We start from the raw sequence: 21,514 nt of genomic DNA on the forward strand, positions 1-21,514 counted from the left end.
TATTATAACACCCTGCAACAACCCCAAAACCCAAACTTAATCCCCACTTAACGATTCAATTCGAACACCCAAAATTCCCCCTTTTCCAAACATATATTAAAAAGGGTTTTGATTAAACAAAAAGAACAAACAAAAAAGCTTTTGATTAAAAAAAATGAAAATTTTTTAGATTTGAAAAACTGAGATAAAGATAAATGAAAGAGATTTGAAAAGTCTGAGAAAGGAAGGAGATGAAGTTGGAGAAGACAAAAAATCGTTGACTATCACTCTGGTGCCATTTTAAGGCCGAAAAGGAGGCCAACTGCCCGCGGCGACGAAGGTAGCAACTTAGGTTGAGGGAGGAAGAAGAAAGAAGGGAAAAAAAGAACATCAAAAAACTGGAGGGGGAGAAATGTCAAAAGAATTTTTTTTAATTTTTTTAAATTATGATGTCACCATGATGTCATTTATGCCATGTGTCCTAAACTTAACGATGTTAGACTTAGGTACCAATTTAGTTGACAGAAAAAAAGTTCGGGTACTGATCTATGACAAAAAAAACCATAAGTACCAATCTGAGAAAAATTGACAAGTTCAAATACTAATTTTATATTTAACCCAAATGATAAATATACTAATTAGAATATAGCGGACGATTAGGTGTGGCTTTTGATTTGTAAATAATATTAAATTATAATATAATCATAATAAAAATAAAACATATAGAATATAAAGTAATTAAATAAGAAATAGGGAAAGAAAGAGAAAAACATTTTCTCCTTCCTTCTTCAAGCTCCGAACCACCATAGTCAAGAAAGAACCATTCAGTCATAAGGGTTTCCCTCTTTAAGCAACAAATTGGTATGTTTAAATTAGTCATTTTATTATAATTTTTATGTTTTTAAGGTCATCGGAGCTTGATTTAGCTAGCCTATATACCGATTTGTGAAACTGTTAAAGTTTAAAAATGTTGCCATTGTTGAATCTTGAAGCTTTTGGTACTAAATTGATAGATTTTGGACTTAGATATGAAAAAAAACTAATTTGTAAAGTGAAAATTGTTAGTTTTGAACATAGAGACTAAAGTGTGAATATTTTGAAATTGGTATGAAATTTCTATAATTATAGACATTAAAGGGTCATATAATGATGTAATTGAGATCGGTTTCAAAATTGAAGCTCAAATTTGAAAGATATTACAATTTTGGTTTTAAGGACTAAATTGAATAAAATGCAAAAATTTAGGGACATTTTAATAATAAAATTGATCTGATAAATGGTTATAATAGGATGAAATAAGAGGGTTGAAATTCATAAATTGGATTGAATTATTGAATATATCATAAATTTGACCAAATCAAATATAATCAGGGAAATGGCAAAATTTGTTGATTAATCCTTAGAGAGTTGTTTGTTGTTGTTTTAACCAGGTAAGTTCATACGGTATGTTTGTGTTAAATTTTTATGTATTTAAAATTATAATTGTAAATATTTTTAATTGAAATTTGGATTGTTTACGATTTGGTACAAAAAGGTGAGATATTGACTAAATCATAAAAAATGACAAATTGACTGATAAATTGAATATAATGAATTGCAATCTAAGGTTGATTAGTTGAATTGAATGAAATTCATATTATTATGTTTGATCTTCGAGATAGAGGACCAAATTGAAAATATTTAGAAATTTTTATATTGTTGTAATTACAAATTTGGTTTTATGTTAAGATGAATAATAATGTTATGGATACAAATTAATAATTGGTTGATGAAATGACAACATTAAATTAAGAAATTGGCTTATAAATGAAATTGGGTAAATTATTACTTTATTATCTAATCGGGCAGAGTTGGATATAGTTGGCATGCCATAGGATAGAAAGAGTTCAAGGTTACTTTGACGACGTGTCGGTGAGGCACTGGTTACCAAATTACTTTGGTTATACCGATAAGGCACTAAGTGCCAAACACATTGATGAGCGTTGGGTACAAACTATTTACTTCAACATTGTTCGTTGAGGCATTAGGTGCCAAATTGGTGTGATTGATTGGATTAGTGTATCCGTCTAAGTCTGAGACAGGTTAATAGATGTATTAAGTGTAAATGAGATAAATTATATACGAATTGTGTTAGTAATCTGATTTGATGATTCAAATACATGTGATTTATAAAAAATCATGCAAACTTATTATACGAGCCCAAAGGGCCGGTATGAAAATGTGATGAATTAATGATTTGATTCGGAATTTGAATAATGAAATGAAATAGTGAGGAGAATTATATTAAAATTGGATGTATTATTGATAATAGATAGAAAATCATATGGAATTGACATTGAATTGAATAAATGTTGGTTATAAGTGATTGAGAATGTTATAAGCTTGATTTATCATAAGATGTGATATATGTTGATGATCAACTTGTTGATATATGGTTGCCTTGTTTAGGAAAACTCGTAAAGCTAGTATATTATCGATTTATGTTGTAATTTGAGGTAAGTTGTTGTTTAAATACCTATGAACTTACTAAGCATTTGTAATGCTTACCCTGTTGTTTCCCTTTCTCTGTAGATGGCTAACTTGCGGAATGTGTCAAACGAATTGTCGAGAATCTCACACTATTCCGGTATCGATTCTATATCTCTTTTTATTGTTTTATGTTTGGTTATGTGGCATGCATATAGGGTTGATATAAGTGTTTATCTTAATTAGTTGGTTTTGGTTTGAACCTTGTTGAATTTTTTATTTTGGACTTGTCCATTAGCATGTATAAATGTGTGTAAGCTTGGTAATATGTTATATTGCATATGGATCTTATGATTAGAAAATTTGGAAAACAATTAGTATGGTTATATTGGTGAAATTGATTGAATGTACAATATGAGAAGGATTGAATGTTTACAAGTGACATGATTACTTAAAGACTTTAATGATATATATGTGTTTAGTTGATTGAGAAATTGTGTGTTAAGGTGTTGGAATGGAATTTAAGTATGGTTTGATGCATAATGCTATGAAAATATGATGATTTGCATTGGTATATGTATGTTAGGTAAGCTTGAATTGAGCAAGTAGTTTTGATAAGTTTTTGTGCCAAAATTTTGGGCATGTTGCTTTGGTTTTTAGAATTGTTTGAATTGAGTAATGATAAATGAATGTTTGGGAATACCTTTAAATTAGTTTTTTAAAGGCTTAGATGCACATATATGCACTAAATAAGCTTATAGGTACCAAATGGACAAATTTCATTAAAATAACAGGGTCATCGTCTCGACGTGAAATACCCGTTGTTGCAACATCGATAGACAGTCTGTGATGTCCTGACATCAAGTCGTCTGACGTCATGACGTGACTCACTATTTTGGTGACGTCATGACATAGAGAAGGTCACGTCACGACGTGGAACCTAAACTTTCAAAACATTACAATTTGGTCTTAATTTATGCTCAGGTCTACAAAAGAGCTTTCATAAACTCAAGTAAGGATCGAACTTAATTGTGTATTATAATTTTTAGGTGTTTATGACATGATTGAATATTTGAATGATTCGTTTATAGTGTACTTGATCTAAAATTTTGAAAATATTACAAAAATGACCTTATTTGATATCAGGTTGACTTTAAAGCATTCGCATGCTCGTATAAGACTTGAAAATAAATGTTCATGTTATTCTATGTTGTATTATTGATTTATTACATGATTAATTAAGTGAAATGATGTTTTTACTGTGAAATTGTCAGTAGTTGCTCCGACAATGAATGTAGCACTCTATTGTTAGGACCTGGCGATCGGGTCAGGTAAGGGGTGTTACACCAGCATTTTTTCACCCTTTAGGCAACGGTATCACGATACGTAAAACAATCTTTAACTTGGGAATTTTGGGTCTTTCAATATCGTGATATCACTAAAGTTGGCCTTAATTTTCCTTACTTCAGCACTGTTAGGGGTATCACGTCTTCCATGCCTCAGTATCACAATACCCCTCTTCTAAATGATGATTTCTTCAAGTTCGGGCCATTATTGACTCACTACACCACTCAATCATATTGTTAGGTTCTCCTTGGCACGGTTGGCTAATTTGGGTCTAAAAAATAATATAAAACTAAAAAACATTTATTAATGCTGAAAATTAAAAATTGATAAAAACATATAAAAGACACTTAAATTGCTTAAGAATAAGATTGTTTAGTGTACTGGAGAGCCTAATTTGACGTATCAAATTTATGTAGATCAGTATGTCACACTATGAACATCACAGGTGAATAAATTCATAAACAAATTCAGGATTTATTCTACTTGGGTCATGTTCAATGTACTGCCAATCTAATTAGTCATATCTATGTCTTTATCTTTTAGGAGTCATTCACTTCGATGCTTGACCACCTCCTGACGTGCGAGCGTTGAGAGTGGGAATACTACTACAAAAGATGTGTTATTAGGCAGTGTCCGCAACTATACGGGTTAGGTTGTAATATAGACTGTTACAACAGAACATGGAAGTATTTTGAGGATCGTACTCAAAAGAGGCTTAATTAGATTAAGATTAACTCCTACGCTAATGAGTCTAAGTAGTATCGATTCAAAACCATATTATGATAAATCATGCGATGAGATTAAATTGAAATAAAATAAATAAAATATTCTAAATAAAAAACAAGCAATCATAAATCTCTCAATAGAATAAGCAGAAGACTAACTTGCTTCAGTGTTCATAGCTCACTCTTGATCTAGGGTTCTATTCAATCAGTTAGTAGCTAACCCAGTTATTACCTCCCAGCCTCTAACTAACCTAACTAGTCAGCAGCAACTACTTATCTCTTGACCTCATAGTTTAGACCGAGATAGGCTAAGTGATGTTCGATAGAATAGTCTCTCAACCTCATCTATCTAAATAAATTTCTAGGATTGTCAAGCCTAAGGTTTAAGCTCTCTCAACCTGAACCAATTGATCTGATAAGAAAACCTAAAGTGGCCGTTAACTACTCCCACATCCACTTGTTAAACTCCCTTAGATCTTAGTTACTTATGAATCTAATTGCAGAAATCCCTAGATTGAATTTAAACATTTTATGCAATATTAAAAGACAAAATAAGAAAGAAAGAAATCGATTCAGAATATTATTGAAGTGAAGAAACTTGAAGATTTGTAATAAGGTTAAGTGGTTAACAATATCTGAACACGAACACGAGCAACTAAAGAACGAAACTGGAAATCGAATTAAAGAAAATTATAAAAGCAAAAACCTAATTTTAGAATTAAACATAAAACATAATGGAAGAAGTCCTTAATTAAGTTCTGATAATTCCTATTTATAGGAATCATGTTAGATGACTCATTTAGACCTAATACAGATGACTAAACATAACTAAATCGAGCTTTGTGGAGTATACGACTTATGTAGTATGTAGCGTAATTCACAATAGTAGGATTTTATCCCGAGATATGAGTAAATGATATCCTCTCATTGACATTACATGGTTGATGAAAAGTAAATGTGGCTACGGGTCGTTCGCCTTTGTGACAAACGACTTGATTATTATTTGATAGTAATTGACTTTTCATAAAAGAAGATGTAATGGTTACCGTGAGATAAAATAGGATCATATTGGGAGAATGAATTTATCCCAAAGAGATTAAGGATATCCTATGAGGGTAACACACTTATGACAAGGTCATTGGACGAGCACTAATCAAGTTGCTTTCGTAACGGTATGTCATTAGGGAGAGCTTAGTCACGATACTATAGTGGAATAAATTCATGACTAAATGAGTTTATAATTAATAGACGAAAAGTTGGAACTTAATTATAAATCATTTGAGCCCTAATCGCCTATGTCCAATTGTTCCCTCGGTTAGCTCGATAAAACCATAAATGAATTGTATGTTGAATCAAATAAACATAAATGAATAAAAATGGTAAAGTTAGAGAAGTGAGAAACATTTGGAAATGAATGTGGCTTTCTTTAAATGGGAATGACCTCGAAAATGAATTTATGGTTTTTTAAATTATTTTTTAATTGATTAAATAATTAAAGTTCAAAAATAGAAATAAATTTATTGGTCATGGTAAGTCTATTGAATGTAGAAATATTAAATATATTTTTTCACAGATTTTTTTATGGTAAAGTCGTCATGATTTTAACGGAATTAAAATTGGATTGAGAAAATTATTTAATTGAGAAATTAATTAATTTAAATTAATTTAAAATGTTTATTTTGAGAAATAGAAAAACAAATATCGAATCAGATTGAATTGAATTATAAAGTATTGAGTTAAAAGTCCAGGAAGTACTTGTAATTGGGCTTGATATGGGGGATGTCCAAAAGCCCTTCATGTTTAAAGAGAGGGGCCACAAACCCTAGTTTAAACAAACTAGGGTTTGTCGCCCTAATCCTAGTTAGACTAAGAGTTTGTTTTTCTATTGAAATAGACTTCTACAATTCAACAAGGGTTTTACCTCTTCTCCTTATAATAAATAGCACCGATACAATTAAATATACAATGTTGAGATACTTTTATTCTGCTTGAAAATAGTGAGAATTTATTTTTTAAATACAAATTCTATTTTCCAGAATAACGATTCTATCGATTTCTAGTGTGAGAGAATTCGCTTTCCCACTAAAAGTAAGGTATACTATTTTTGGTTCTGTGTTTGATTCAAATTCATTTGAGCCCGCTCTCAAAATAGTTCGTGGTACGAGAATAGCGGAAAAGATCGTTCGATTGAAAGTCGAGAATGACAAGGATCTGTTGAGTCGAAAACATAAGTCTAATTTCAGTAAAGGGATTATTACTATAAATATCACAAATTGACTCGATTTTCAAAATTTTAACTTTCCAATATGCAAGAAAACCTTTTTCAAACTGGATTTTTTCCAACATTCTTCTTCATTTTTAATCATTCTATTAGTCTCACTCATAGTTATTGAATATATTTCAGAACATTTGCTCAAACACCTTCTGTGCATTGCTTTCTTGAGATTTTTCTGTTCGATTCGTGTTCCGCTTTAGTTTTGTGCCTTAGTGTATTTTTGTTGTAAATTTTCATCTTTTGAGAGTTAGACTGACTGAGGTGGATTTGAAGTAAAGGATTCGCCTAATGCCGCGCGATTTGCTAGACTAAAGTTCTAGCCTTGTGACAGAAGAATCTACTACTGGAGTATGCATTGAAGATCAATTATGTAATGCTATTATATCGATGCCAGAAGGATGAAGTATTGGGGCGATTATCTAGATATTCATATACGGTTGAGATTGAAGGCATTAGGTACATTTGAGCTGCAACGAAAAAAAAAAGAAAAAGAAGCATATCAAAGCTACCAAAATTGTTTTACTGGCCGTTCAGTCAAGTGCATCTGAGTTACCTGATCAGGCATTTGGCAGCTCTTGGCTAGTGGTTATTCCTTACACAAAGAGAGTGTTAGAGGCGACTAGTAATCCTATTGAGACTGTGAAAATCCAATTCAAGAAATGTTGAAAAGAGAACACTCTGGGGAAAATGTTGATCACTTTCTTGACAAATGAACTAGAGTTTCGGTCATCAATCATGGCAAGACCTTACACCCGTGGTAGTCGATGGCGATAGGGTGGCCGATGGTGTTATTATGGCAAGTAGGCTCATTGAAAAGGGTGGGGCCATAGTCATGGTCCATCGTTGTCATTGTTGGATTCTCTTTTCTTAAGGAGGATTTAAATGTTGATGATGCCACTATTGAAATCTTTATATTGCAAATAAACAAAAAAAAGTGTTTTGGACTAATTATAAAGAGTTCTCTAACTTTAGTCAAAAGTTAAAAAAAAGTGTCATATCATCATTCTATTAGTGAATTAACGAAAATTGTAATGACAATGACCAATTCGAATAATTGTGACAAAAAAATACCAAAATAAGATCGGAACTATTTTAATGTAGCCTTCGTAGTTTACTCCTAATTCATAGAAAAATGAATCAATCCAATTCCAAATAATGGCCCTTGGAAATAACCTAAAAAAACCATACCAGACTACTTGAATGAGAGGCATTCTCGTAAATAAATCAAGTAGCCATGCCATTTTCCAGCACGCATAAACCTCTATCATTCGAAGCTCCACACATAATCGGTTCTGGATAAGCGTTTAGCTGAAAAACCCAATCCCAACTTGTTTCTTCATGGCGTCTCCTTCGCTCTTACAATCCACATCCTCCTCCTTCCACGGCCCCTCCCCTTTCCTTGCACCACCATTCTCCGCGCGCCTGCCCTACTCTAACCCCAGAAATGGATACGCCGGCGTCGTTTCGGTGAGGGCAACGGGAGAGATTGTGTTGGTGGATAAATCGGAAGCCGAAAAACCCTACCGTCTCAAAACTACTTACCTAGACAAAATTATTCCTTTGCTTAAAGAAGAGTTCAAGTACACCAATATTCACCAGGTAAATTAATAATGGACTTAATTTCTTATATATTTTTTGCTTCTTATGTATTAAGGTTTTGGAATGTGGGGATTCTGGGTTAGTAGGTTCCAAAGCTTGAAAAGATTGTGGTGAATTGTGGGATTGGAGATGCTGCCCAGAACGCGAAAGGCTTGGAAGCCGCAATGAACGAGATGGCATTGATAACGGGGCAAAGACCTGTGAAGACGCGAGCCAGGAATTCTATTGCTACTTTCAAGATACGGGAAGGTCAACCACTTGGAATCGCCGTTACTCTTAGAGGAAATGTAAGCTTACTTTATTCCCATTACTGAAATTTGAATGTATAATTGTGTGCAGTGTTTGTTTTTCCTATATAATTCATTGCTTCTGAGCTAATCCCCACCTTAGCATTGCTTTTGGTTAAAGAAGTATTAGCAGTAAAGCAATTGTGGTTTCGATTTGGCATGGATTAATAGCGGTAGTACACAGCTGATTGTAATTGCAGATATAACAGGCAAGAGCAACATCCTCTTCTTTGACAGTCAGTGAAAGATTTTATGTTACATTTGCTTAAATGTGCTTAGGAACACTGGTACTGGAAGATATTATGAATTCTTTAGATGATAAAGTACGGATATTGTTATGATTGTGACCAATACACATTCAACTATAGCAGATCTGTTGTAAGGGGGAGTAAAGGAAAAGGAGATCTTAACTATGCTATGCTCCTTGACTTAACCTACCCAAATATGTGGTTTAAAGCCTTTCTATCAGTTGTATATTTGTGTGAATCACTTGTCATCGTGCTGTAATATTGAGCTCACAACTTATTTCTTTAGGTTTAGTTCTCTTTGTTGCATTGATTTGCCATCTTGTTAACAGAATTATGTTTTCTTTTGCACATTTAAATGCTGAAACCATTTGCTGTATGGTTGGTGGCTAATTTGACAGGTTATGTACTCATTCCTAGATCGGCTCATTAACTTGGGGCTTCCTAGGACGAGGGATTTCCAGGGTTTAAATCCTAATAGTTTTGATGGACATGGAAACTACAGTGTCGGAATTCGTGAACAGAGTGTGTTCCCAGAGATCAGGTTTGATGCACTTGGTAAACCCAGAGGAATGGATATTTGCATCACGACAACAGCCAAATCCGATAAGGAAGGCCAGAAGCTATTGGCCCTAATGGGTATGCCTTTTAGAGAAGGTGGTGGTGGTGGTGGTCCTGCAGCCCAACAACGCAAGAAGAAGCTGAGGGCTCACCACTTTGACAGGAAGGGTGGCAAGGGTGCCAAGGGTGGCCGGAGATGAGAGTTTCCTCCTGCTAAAGGGCAAAAAAGATGTTTGTACCATTTTGTTGTTAAATTGTGCATTGCATCATTTTGTGAAGGTATGCCCTAAAGAATGATTAAATGCAGGTGATTTGGTTGTATTATATCATCGTTTAGGGTAGTTCCAATCTGGGATTCGATTCTGTACTGACTACTGAGTTCAATGTAAAAGAATTTATCATTTATCAATTTTCTTGTTCCCGAAATTACAGTTTCTACTCAGCTTAACTTCAGGGTGCCCATCCTGTTTATAGCCTTGTTACTCGGCTGAGGTTCAATGTCAATTAAATTTAACTCAAATCCGCTGTTAAATTGCATGCATTGGGCTTTGGTGGCCATGATCATGTTATTTTCATAATTTGCACCAAGCAAAAAGAAAAATTCGATAATTTGCTGCCCGTTCTATATAGCCTAGAAAATATGGAAACCAAGAGCCCAAGCCCTGGATCCATTGCTTGCTGTCGTTATTATGTTACTTTTATTTCTCCATTTTCTGGAATTTTGTATGGAGATGTTTCTGTGGCCATCGTTCACTAAGGAACGAGATATTTAAAAGAAACCGCTTTTAGTCTTTGCAGTCACCAATCCTCAACTCTGGAATGGCGGTCATCCCTTCCTTCGCTTCCACCGTTCCCCACGTCAAGTCACAGCATCAGTGCATCCTTCTCCGGCAAAACTATGGCCGCAACGTATACACAATTAGATGCAACGGAAAAAACTCCAAGAGTAATTTACCCACCACCACACAAGAATCTGCACCCGAAAATGTTCTTCTCAAGGTAGCCTGGTATGGTTCCGAGCTTTTGGGTATTGCTGCTTCTTATCTCCGGTCACCCTCAAAGGTTGAAGAAGCTGCCCAGAAAGACCTTAAGCTTGGCTTAGATGGGTCAGGAGCTATTGATCGTACTGCAGTCATTCAAACCATCAAAGATGACTTTGAAAGATCATATTTTGTCACTGGTACATGAAAATCAAAGCTCAGTAAATCCACTCAAAATCTCTTTGGTCTGTACAATTTGATGGCCTTCATTCATTGTCCCAGGAAGGAAATAGCTATAAATATCTTTGTGTTGAAATCAGGGCAACTTACACTTGATGCATACGAAGAGGATTGTGAGTTCGCTGATCCAGCTGGTTCCTTCAAAGGGCTTCGGCGTTTCAAAAGGAACTGCACCAACTTCGGATCTCTTATTGAGAAGTCAAATATGAAACTTATGAAGTGGGAGGACTTGGAGGTCAGTGAGATTTACACTACTTGTGTCATTACTTGCTACCATCATCAATGTAACCGAACTATGAACAACTTTCTTTATGTTGTCATGCAGAACAAAGGAGTGGGACACTGGCGATTTAGTTGTGTAATGTCATTTCCTTGGAGGCCTATTCTTTCTGGTATGTAATTGGTACTTTTGGTGGCATGTTCAGTACTGGTCGCAGGCATTGAAGACATCACATCAATATGAATCCACATGCTTGCTTAATGCTTTAAGATTCTTTGCAGCTACTGGATATACAGAGTATTTTTTTGATGCACGCTCTGGAAAAGTATGCAGGTAACAAGTAATGAGGAGAATTGGAGAAGATTTCCTTTTACTGTCTTGTACTTACCTTACGAACTTACCTATCCTTTTATGGAATCATTTCAGGCACGTGGAGCACTGGAATGTTCCCAAAATGGCACTGTTGAAGCAGCTTCTGAAGCCTACTCGAGGATTCTGGCTTAAGAGAAAAAACAGCTGAACCCTATGTGTAAGGAAACCTCTTAGCTTATCCTCCTCCTGCTCAACATGATGAGCCTCAGTCAGACATAGTAATGTACTTTATTTCTCTCCTTAACAATCCAAACGCTAGTTTGTTGCCATAATTGTGCAAGCTTGCATCTTTTCTACATATAAGGAGAAGGTAGCTAGGATGTTAGCTAGTATTATTATATGCTTAAAAAGCATGTCTACTGTAGCTGATGTGATCATGCAAGTTACCCGTGACATAGAAAACTGGATAATTTCCCATGAGCAGCAGGGATGGAGCCATGAATGCACCAATCTTTGTTGGGAATGGATCAAAGGTGAAGGATTCCTTATGGATGATGTCTCAACCTTCAGCTACGGCAAGGCTGAGGTTAAACCATAATGAAGAAACAGATCCTTCTCTTGGAACTTGTAACTGAATTTCTTCCTATACCCGTGCATTCATATATGTATATGTACATATACAATTGATACAATATATTTTTCCGTACGTGGAAGCTGACGTATGTACGCTCTTCTATTTTTCATTCCCTTTCTAGCTTGAATCTATTTCTTCACTTTCTAGATTTCTTCACACTTCTCCTCCTAAAACTTGCTCATGTCTATTTCGCCTATTTCTAACAATATAACCCTTCTTGGTTACCACCTTTCGCTTTAGTTCCAGAGCTTCAACGCTTCTTCATGGGTAACTCCCTTTTTCCATTATTATTTATAAGACATTGTTAATTATAGTACATGCTAGAAAATCTAGAAAACAACAAAGTAACTCAAAAAGTATTAATCCACCTCCCCTTTCTTCTATCAATGATTACTTTCATCGTGTTTAAGTATTCTGGTTCATGCAATTGTCTTAGTAACCAAAAAGAGGGTTGTTAAACATGATTTATATAGTAGTACCCGTGAATATATAATTTTTGAAGGAAGGGTTAAGTGTTTGAGGGCCTCTGGCAGCTTAGCTTACTGTTATTTTGGACCTTGAGGTTGAAGTAGTCAAACATTATGATAATGCTGATGCAGCATGATGATCTCATATCCACTCTCTCTGGCACTGATGGGTAAAAGGAAGATGAAATATAGACATGTCAATGAGCCACAAGTCAACTGCGTGAGCTGCAAAAGTGGCAATTCATTCTGCTTAATGTAAAACATGTTCTATGAATACAGATCCTTTAGGTACTCTCTGCTTATCGCACTAGTCACATCCTCCAGCGACTGATGAACATGACCCTAAGAGGACAAGCATCCCAGCTTAACTGGGTTTGAATTATCTCATCTCATTTCTTCATCTCCCTACAGTGTTGGGTTGCATCAACTATCATGTTTCACTAACAAAGCACAGGTAGGAACTAAACAAAATAAAAGGGGAGAGTAAGTGGTTGGGAAGCCAGAAAATAGCTTTGATTAGTATGCTCCTTTGTATTTCCCCATCTTTGGAATTTGTGTTAAAACTTAGGGAATTCCTGTACAACCAGAGTTACTCAATAATTCTCTAGTTTCACATCTGGTTAAGATTAGTGACACAATTAATAAAAGCATTGCAAGTTTAGTTGTAGTTAATGGAGGGTTGTCCATTTTCAAGTGGGTTCTATTAATTAAATGTTTTCTATTTTGGTTTTCTTCCTTGTGCACATATTCCCAAAAAAGCTTCAACAAGACTTGGTGAAATAGCCTATCCCACCAAAACTAAAAAGTTTTCTAAACTATTCAACATTATGTAATGTAATGTGATATAATGTTTGGTTGTCCACTCACTTACCATTATTTTCAATCCAGCTTTTTCCATCAACTTGCATTTTATTTTTTAAGGGATAAAGTAATTTTAGTTCTTCAACCTAATAATATCTTTTAAGGTATTATGAGATTATGACACATTATCATTTATAATTTTTTAAATAAAATCTAAAAAAATATAAAAATTATATATTAAATAATTTTAAAAATATTTAAAATATTTTTCAAGTGATAACATGACACAATTTCTCTATTTTAAATATCAAAATATTTAAAATCAGTGATTAATATAAAAATATTGATAATTTCAGGGACTAAATACTAGTTTTTTCTCTATTTTAAATACCAAAATTTGGTAAACGGGACGCATTAATAAAGGTTAATGAATTTATATATTTAATCATTCTATTATTATATTAAATATACTGAATTATATATATAAAATATTAAGTTATCGCATAATATTTGCTTAATTGATGCATATAATTACTGAATGTATTAAACTATATCATTTATTTAAAAATAAATTTATAGTTAAAGTGCAAAAATAATCACTAAAATATCACTCGCATTTTATTTTGGTCACTAAACTATTTAAAATCAATTTTTTTTGGTCATTAGATGTTAACAATCGTTTTAAAATTGAGGAAAGTGTTAACATGAGTTTTTTTAATTGGTATAATAATAAATTTAACACTATAATGTTTACATATTCTATTAATTTAATCCTAAGTATAAAAAAATTCAACAAATCAATTCTCAATATTTACAAAACTTATCATTTTAGTTCAAATTCTAAAAAAATCAACAAACTGAGTGCTCAACATTTACAAAAATAACAAATTTTGATTTTTTAGCTGGGCAAGTGAAAATCCAAATGTTGTGTTTTTGAATGGGATTTTGCAGCTTGTGGTGCTCCAAAGAGGAGATTCAAGCCATATCACCTACTTGTGGCAAGAAATGCTAATGATACAGGTGTTCGAAAGGCTCGAAAAGAACAAATAAGGAGAGATGAACCACAAAAAAAAAAAAAAAAACTCCCTTAAAGCACCATCTTAATCCTTCACCTCTACTTGTACTTGTTCCAAAAATTGCAGCACCATTGCTGTGATTTTGTTATATTTCTGTAAACTTTTAATTCAATTCCCATTTGTTACTTTTATTGGACCGCATGCGATGAAACATGAAATTGCAATATTGACATTATTTTATCTTGTCCAAGAGAAAAACAATGATAACAAATTTATGATTTTTTTCACAAGAAATTATGATTGAATAATCGAAATAAGCATCAAACTATTATTTTGATATATTATTTTTGTATGTAAATTTTAAGAAATTAAAATTTGTTGAGGGCTAAGTTTATTGATTTTTTTAGAATTTGAATTAAAATGATAAATTTTGTAAATATTGAGGGCTAATTTGTTGATTTTTTGTATTTATGATCAAATTGATAAAATATGTAAACATTATAGGGCTAAATTTGTTATTGTACTAATAAAAAAAGCCACGTTAGCACTTCCGTTAAATTTCAAATGGCTATTAACGTGGTGAGTAAAAACTTTGGTTTTGAATAGTTTATTGACCAAAATAGAGCAACTTAAAAGTTCAGTGACCAAATAGAACGCGAGCAATACTTAAAGTGAACATTTTTGTATTTTACCCTAAATTTATTTATAATTATTCCTTAAAAAATTAATGAAACTACATCATTAGCTTACCAAGCAATACTTTTAATGATATTTTTCTTACTGCACTAAAACAGTACAACTTTAAGAATGGCGTGAACTATCACATCACAAAATTTCGTTCAAAGGAATTCGAGGGAAAGTGCGCAATGCGCGACAGGATGTGCAAATGGAAAATCATGGCACCTTTTCAGAAGAAGATGGGATTGTGGATGATAAAGAAGTATTCCGGTCCACATACTTGTGTTGCAACAAGTGCACAATGCAATCACCCGATTTTTTGACATAATGTGACCTGACAGGGTCTTCGTTTTTTTTCCAATTGCGTAAATTTAACTCATAATTTGCAAGTGTAAGTCAGGATCATCCGAGGCTAGGCTTCGACATGATATTTGACGTAATTTTACTTATGGTGAAAGTGAGTATCATGATTCTCGTCCTTGTGTTGATTGCCAACATTTGTAGCCAGTACGATTACACATCATCATATTACAAGGCATGGGTCGCAAAACAAAAGGTTATGGATAAGCTGCATCACGACTGGGACAGGTTATACAATGATTTGTGGCAATGGTATCAGGTACTTGATCAATACGTACCAGGTTCCGTAACCGATTTGGAAATGCACCCAGCATGCCTCATTGGTCGTTTGATCCCTAGGAAAAGAGTATTCCACTAATTCATTTGGACTATTGATCAATGCAAGGAAGCTTTTCAGCACTGCAAGCCTTTGGTGCAAATTGATGGTATTTGGCTGTACGGAAGGTATTAACATCAGTTGTTAATTTTCGTTTCCCATGATGGTAATCAGAGGATTCTGCCATAGCGTTTGCAATAACTCCTTCTGAAAAGGCAGATGATTGGGATTTCTTCCTTAACTGATTGTGCCATTACGTTTGCTTGCAGCCCGACATATATGTCATATTCGACAAGGAAACCGAAATTTTGGTCACTATTAAGCGATATGGTAGCCTTTGGGATCACACCCACCATAGGTACTGTATAAGATATTTCGGCTCCAATTACCACTCAAAAGCTTTTGGAAAGTAAGTAAGATCAATGCATTGAAATAGGTACGTAGTTTCCACTATTTCTGCAATTATGCTAAACCATATATGGAGTATATTGTTTTCATTCATGGGTATACTTTTCTCGACAGGGTACGAGCTCGTCCAACATCGTTTCCATGAGATGTTGGATAACTTGTGCACCACCAACAGCGCCAGTGCAGACTACCTCACCAACATACCCTTCGAACAGTGGACACAATCATATACTGAGGGTATACAGTACGGGTACATGACAATGAACCTATCCGAATGCATTAATTCTGTACTGGAGTGGATATGCCATTTACCGATAACCTCGATTGCCAAAGAAACATATTTTCGCCTGGTTGCCTTATTTCCAAAACAGGTGGCAACATATGCTGGGGAGATAGTGGGCGGTGATGTTTGGTGTGAGGATGTCATGAAAGAAATTAAACGAAATGTAGAGAGAGTGAGCACTATGTGTGTATTATGTCACTTGTGTCCAACTATGAGATTTTGGGTCATGGAGTGCTCTAGGCCCGACCAAGACATGTCAGGGGCATCATACCGTGTTGACCTACCAGAAGGGACGTGCGATTATAAAAGATTTCAAGTACTTCAATTCTCATACGCACATGTAATTGCCACATATGCTATTGTACAAATTGAGTACAGGTATTGTATTAACGATGTTTACAAACTGAAACACATGCACAACGTATGGAGATATCAATTCCTACCCGTTTCAGATGAGAGTATCTGGTCGCCAGTGTTCAGTGCCCCGTTCGAGTTGGCCCCGAACATGAACTTGCGTCACATCTTGAAAGGTCGCCCAACTTCCACTTAAATATACACCAATATGGATGTTCTGGAAAGGGACAACCAACAGAAGTTATGCAGGTACTGTAGAAACCCAAGCCATACGAAGGTAACATGTTTCGTATTAAGGGATTCATTAAGGCCTCAATATCACTAACATTTATTCTTTTTGCGATATAAAATTAATTACAATGCTTCTTTTTTTTTGTACAAAATCTGTTATTTCTTTTTTTATTGCTTTTCATTTGTATATGTCACCGTCTACTAACATTCATATATTGGAAAAATTGCTATTTTAAACATTACTTCAAATACCAATTACAATTTATCTGGTGATTGAACTTTTACCATTTTTACGATCTAGTCTCTATACCTTAATAATTCAATAATTCGATAAAGGTACCTATCCAAAGTTACATATTTCATACCAAATATTATACATGAAAAATTACATATAAATTACATTAGAATTTAACAAAGACAAATATAAGGAAAGGAGAAAATAGCGGAATAGTCCCTGCATGTTGATCGGAATCAAATCGTAGGTAAGTTCATAGTATTTTAATACGAAAATGAAATTCTACTTGTATTTTTATATTATTGTTCACAGTTATTATGTTTATTGCTAATTATTGTATGAATGCACATACGTGCCCCTAATTGTACTTCGGTACCCCTGAATGTAGATACGTGCCTCTGATTGTACTTCGATATCCCTGAATGCACATACATGCCCCTGTTTGTACTTCGGTATCCCTAAATTCACATATGTGCCCCTATTTGTACTTTGGTACCCCTGAATGCACATACGTGCCCCTGTTTGTACTTCGGTACCCTTAGATGCACATACGTGCCTCTGTTTGTACTTCGGTACCCTTGGATACACATACATGCCCCTGTTTGTACTTCAGTATCCTTGAATGCACATACGTGCCTTTATTTGTACTTCGATACCCCTAGATGCACATACATGTCCCTATTTGTACTTCAGTAACCCTGAATACACATATGTGCCCTTGATTGTACTTCGGTACTTATGAAGGCATATACATGCTCCTAATTTTATTCTAGTATCTATGTGAACCATGTCTAATTGTATTTATTAAATGTTATACTATGTCCTTACTAAGCTATACAGGCTTACGGGTTTTTGTGGATTGTTTTGTAGATAATAGCTGTTGACATACTGGGAGGATTAACCAACTGACTCACACTATCCATCTAAGTTGGTAGTTTTTGTATCTTTTGGGTAGTGGCATGTATATATAGATAAATTTGTAGTACTTAAATATTGATAGATATAGTTCATTAATGGGATGTGTGTTTTGCTTAGGATGTGTTTTGTATTAATGAAACAAGGATACATACATAATGCATAGATGAATATCTTGATGTTTTAGTTGTTGAATGAAGTGGTTTTAATCATAGGGTAAAGCTTATTTGCTCAATGTCTTATAAGGAGGTCTTTTGATCATTTTAAGGTTTAATGTTTAGTATATATATGTGGTGCCTTTGAAGTGCATATTGGTTAGATATAATAGGTTGATTGTTTTGGTATGTTTAGATGTGTTGGAATGGTGCCCAGGTCTATTGAATGTGTGCATAATTGGAATAATTGAATAGGTATGGTTTAGTCTTAAAATAACATAGTTTTTGGGTAAAATTTGGTGCACACTACCTGGGACATAGGTTTTCACACGGCTGTGTGACACACACAGTCACGGCCTGGCGACACGACTGTGTTTCATTTGTAAATTCCTAGTGTTTTAAGTCAGTGAGTTACACGGCCTGGCACACAACCGTGTGTGGCAAGTCAAAGAGGCACATGGCCTGTGACACAATCGTATGACCCTACTCAGTAAGTTACACAGGTGAGGACACGGGCAAAGACACGGCTGTGTGTCCCCTAATCAATTGTTACACGGTCTGGCCACACGGTCGTGTGACCCCCTGTTTTCACATTTTTGTAACTTTGTTTTAAAACCTCTATTTTGTTTCAAATTAGTCCCGAATTGTTTCTAAACTAATTTTTAGGGCCTCGAAGGTCCGATTTAAAACCCAGTTGTTTATTTTTTATTGGTTTTTAATGAGTTTTCGTTAATTACTAATGAATGACATTAATGATATATGTTTTGATATAAATTGTTTGGAATTGCCAGGTAATACTCCGTGACCCGAATTTGGCAACGGAGACGGGTTAGGGGTGTTACAAAACCAAATGAATTTGACAAAAAAACACATGAAATTTTTAAAAGCTTTAAGGTCTCGGTGTATACCCCAAATTTGGCGTAAACTCCAGTATAACAATAACAAAACAATCAAATCAATAATATGCTAAGTAAAACATATTTGGACAAATATTTGGCGGAAGCCTTATGAAAGTTTCCAGGGTTATATAAAACACAAGATGATTATTTCTCATGCAAAAGTTTCAACTACATCATTGGCAACTAAACAACATTCAAAAAAATTTTGGCGTATACGTCTAAAAGATAATATCATAAATCATAATTCACTGGATTAAACATATACTTCTAGAGTTTGTAAAAGTTCTTATAAAACAGTGGTTTGGAAACAGTTGTAAATTATTTTAAAAGTTGGTTACAAAACAGAACTACATGCCGTCTTTCCAAACAGTCATACATGATACAAAAATAGACAAGTGGCTCACTATCAACAATAACTCTGGTGTAGTCTCTTTCTACAAAATCTCTTTCTTCTTTCAACACGCTTGAGATGGAAAGGATAACAGAGTAAGTTCAGACAAACTTAATGAGTTCCAAAAATAAAGAAAACACAAACAATATACAAGAATACCACTGGTAGACCAGCATTAATACCCATAATGATATTTAACATATTAAAGAGGTTCAGACATACTAATCATAATACGCCCAATGGCGTTCACAGTTCTTAGACGGACTCAATCTGTAACACGACTCATAGGCAGACACTATCCGCCCATTAAACCATAACTTAATATAATGTGCATGTTTTTCACATGATTTATACTCGTGTCAGTCTTAGACCCAGAATTTAGAGTCAGAATCATATCAATCAGTCATATGAATATGAATATACTCTACCCCTTAACTCTTTATATAATTTTTGTTTAGCTGAACATGTTTTCTCATGATCTTCCAGTCCAGTTTGTAATATAGCTGCCCTATTGAAGGCATCACAAACATATCTCCTTCTCTTTTATCACATATCACTGTAACGCGTAGGTTTGTGTAAGTGTACACAATCGTTATCAAGTAATAAGTAAGTAAAAGAGTTATCGTCTCCACAGAGATTGTATTTGTTAATCAAATAATTACAAAATTATGAATTTATAACTTGGTAAAAAAAAACTAATTTTGAAGTGATGGATGTTAAAATTAAATTAATTAACTAGATGCAAATTAACCTAAATGCAAATGAGATGAAATAAAATGCAAGGTGATGGTTTAGCAGTAATTTCACAAGTTCAACAACAATAACATGGATAAGCTAGAACAATTACAACACTTGACTCAATTTATTTTCATCATGTTTAACAATGTTCTGAAAATATTCCATGGCAACTCAATCGTTCATTAACTGGGAATCTCATATAAGTTCAACCGAATCTTATACTTAGAAAAATATGTATAAACCAATGTCATAATTTAACTAAGGATTCCTTAGAATTTATGTGAAGTAATAGGGAAGGATTAGATTTGAAACAATTTAATCACATAAACCTAAAGTTATGCAAGGTAATAAGTTCTCTTAGTCTATTACGAACCCCTAATTTATTATGATTAGGATATAAATTAAGCACGCACCTTCTAATTATCTTGTCTATTAGTTATCATATGACTAACTAATTCTAATACATTCAAACATATTTTAATGCTTGAAACACATAATGATTTTAACTGGAAGTATGAACAACTGAGGCACAAAACAATATAAACATGAATTAAATGAATTTTATCCAGTCATTACAATTATTCTAGCTAAACAAAATTAAGTCATCATTGTCAATGGAAAAACATCACAATAATTTGCAAACATGTTGAATAACTAAGAACAAAATTAAAAAATAAGAAAGAAGAAACTCTTGATGATTTTAGTGATTCTCCGAAGACTAATCGTGGTGGCTTCCTCTGATTTTCGTGATTGCTTATTCGCAAAATGCTCCTCAAACTGGCCAGCCAAGAGTGGTTTTTCTCAAGGGAAATGCTAGCTAAGGGAGGTGGAGAAATGGATGGCTTATGCGTGGAAAGGAGAGAAGAAATGATGAAAGGAATGTGAATTGAGAGATGAATAAAGGATACTTGAAATGAGAAATGGGGAGTGGTATTTATAGTAGAGGGATGGTTAGGGAGTTTGCTAAAAATAGCATGGAGATCCCTTGAAATGCTCCTTTTCTAGGCTGGCCATGGAATGTGGAGGAAGAGGTTGGTGGTTGCTTGATTTATGCAAGAAATCAAGCATGAATCATGCAATGGGTTGGACAGTTTCTTGGGTATTAGTTGAGGGCTGATTTTAATTTTTTCACAAGTGCAGAGACCTCCAAATTAATTATCCCAAAGCTAATTTGGGTTACTCTTGATGCCTTAGCCAAATTGGACTACTTTCTCCCTACTTGGACGGTTTTGTGACCCAAATAACTATTAGACTTGCTCTTTTCAACAAGACAACTTTAACTGGATCAAATTGACTTCTCTTGACTCAATTTGTTGTATTTGTCGTCCAATTGAGGTGGAGTATAACTCATGTCCATACATGTATTGAATAAGCTCCCACACTAATTAATTCAATGG

At 34.1% G+C, this 21,514-nt stretch overlaps 2 protein-coding genes across 2 annotated transcripts; both read left to right on the forward strand.

Moving 5' to 3' along the window:
• Nucleotides 1–7,886: 7,886 nt before the first annotated feature.
• On the forward strand, nt 7,887–9,893 carry LOC107954523 (50S ribosomal protein L5, chloroplastic). Its single transcript, XM_016890108.2, has 3 exons — nt 7,887–8,391; nt 8,478–8,678; nt 9,325–9,893. The coding sequence occupies exons 1-3, from the start codon at nt 8,131–8,133 to the stop codon at nt 9,682–9,684; spliced, it is 822 nt and encodes a 273-aa protein (XP_016745597.1). The 5' UTR covers nt 7,887–8,130; the 3' UTR covers nt 9,685–9,893.
• On the forward strand, nt 9,325–11,958 carry LOC107954524 (uncharacterized). The gene is made up of 5 exons (XM_016890109.2): nt 9,325–10,664; nt 10,785–10,939; nt 11,030–11,096; nt 11,206–11,257; nt 11,351–11,958. Exons 1-5 carry the CDS (start codon nt 10,304–10,306, stop codon nt 11,442–11,444), a joined length of 729 nt encoding a protein of 242 aa, XP_016745598.1. The 5' UTR covers nt 9,325–10,303; the 3' UTR covers nt 11,445–11,958.
• Nucleotides 11,959–21,514: the final 9,556 nt, after the last annotated feature.

Source organism: Gossypium hirsutum, chromosome D07 (assembly GCF_007990345.1).
Source record: "Gossypium hirsutum isolate 1008001.06 chromosome D07, Gossypium_hirsutum_v2.1, whole genome shotgun sequence".
In the NCBI taxonomy this organism is placed as follows: domain Eukaryota; kingdom Viridiplantae; phylum Streptophyta; class Magnoliopsida; order Malvales; family Malvaceae; genus Gossypium; species Gossypium hirsutum.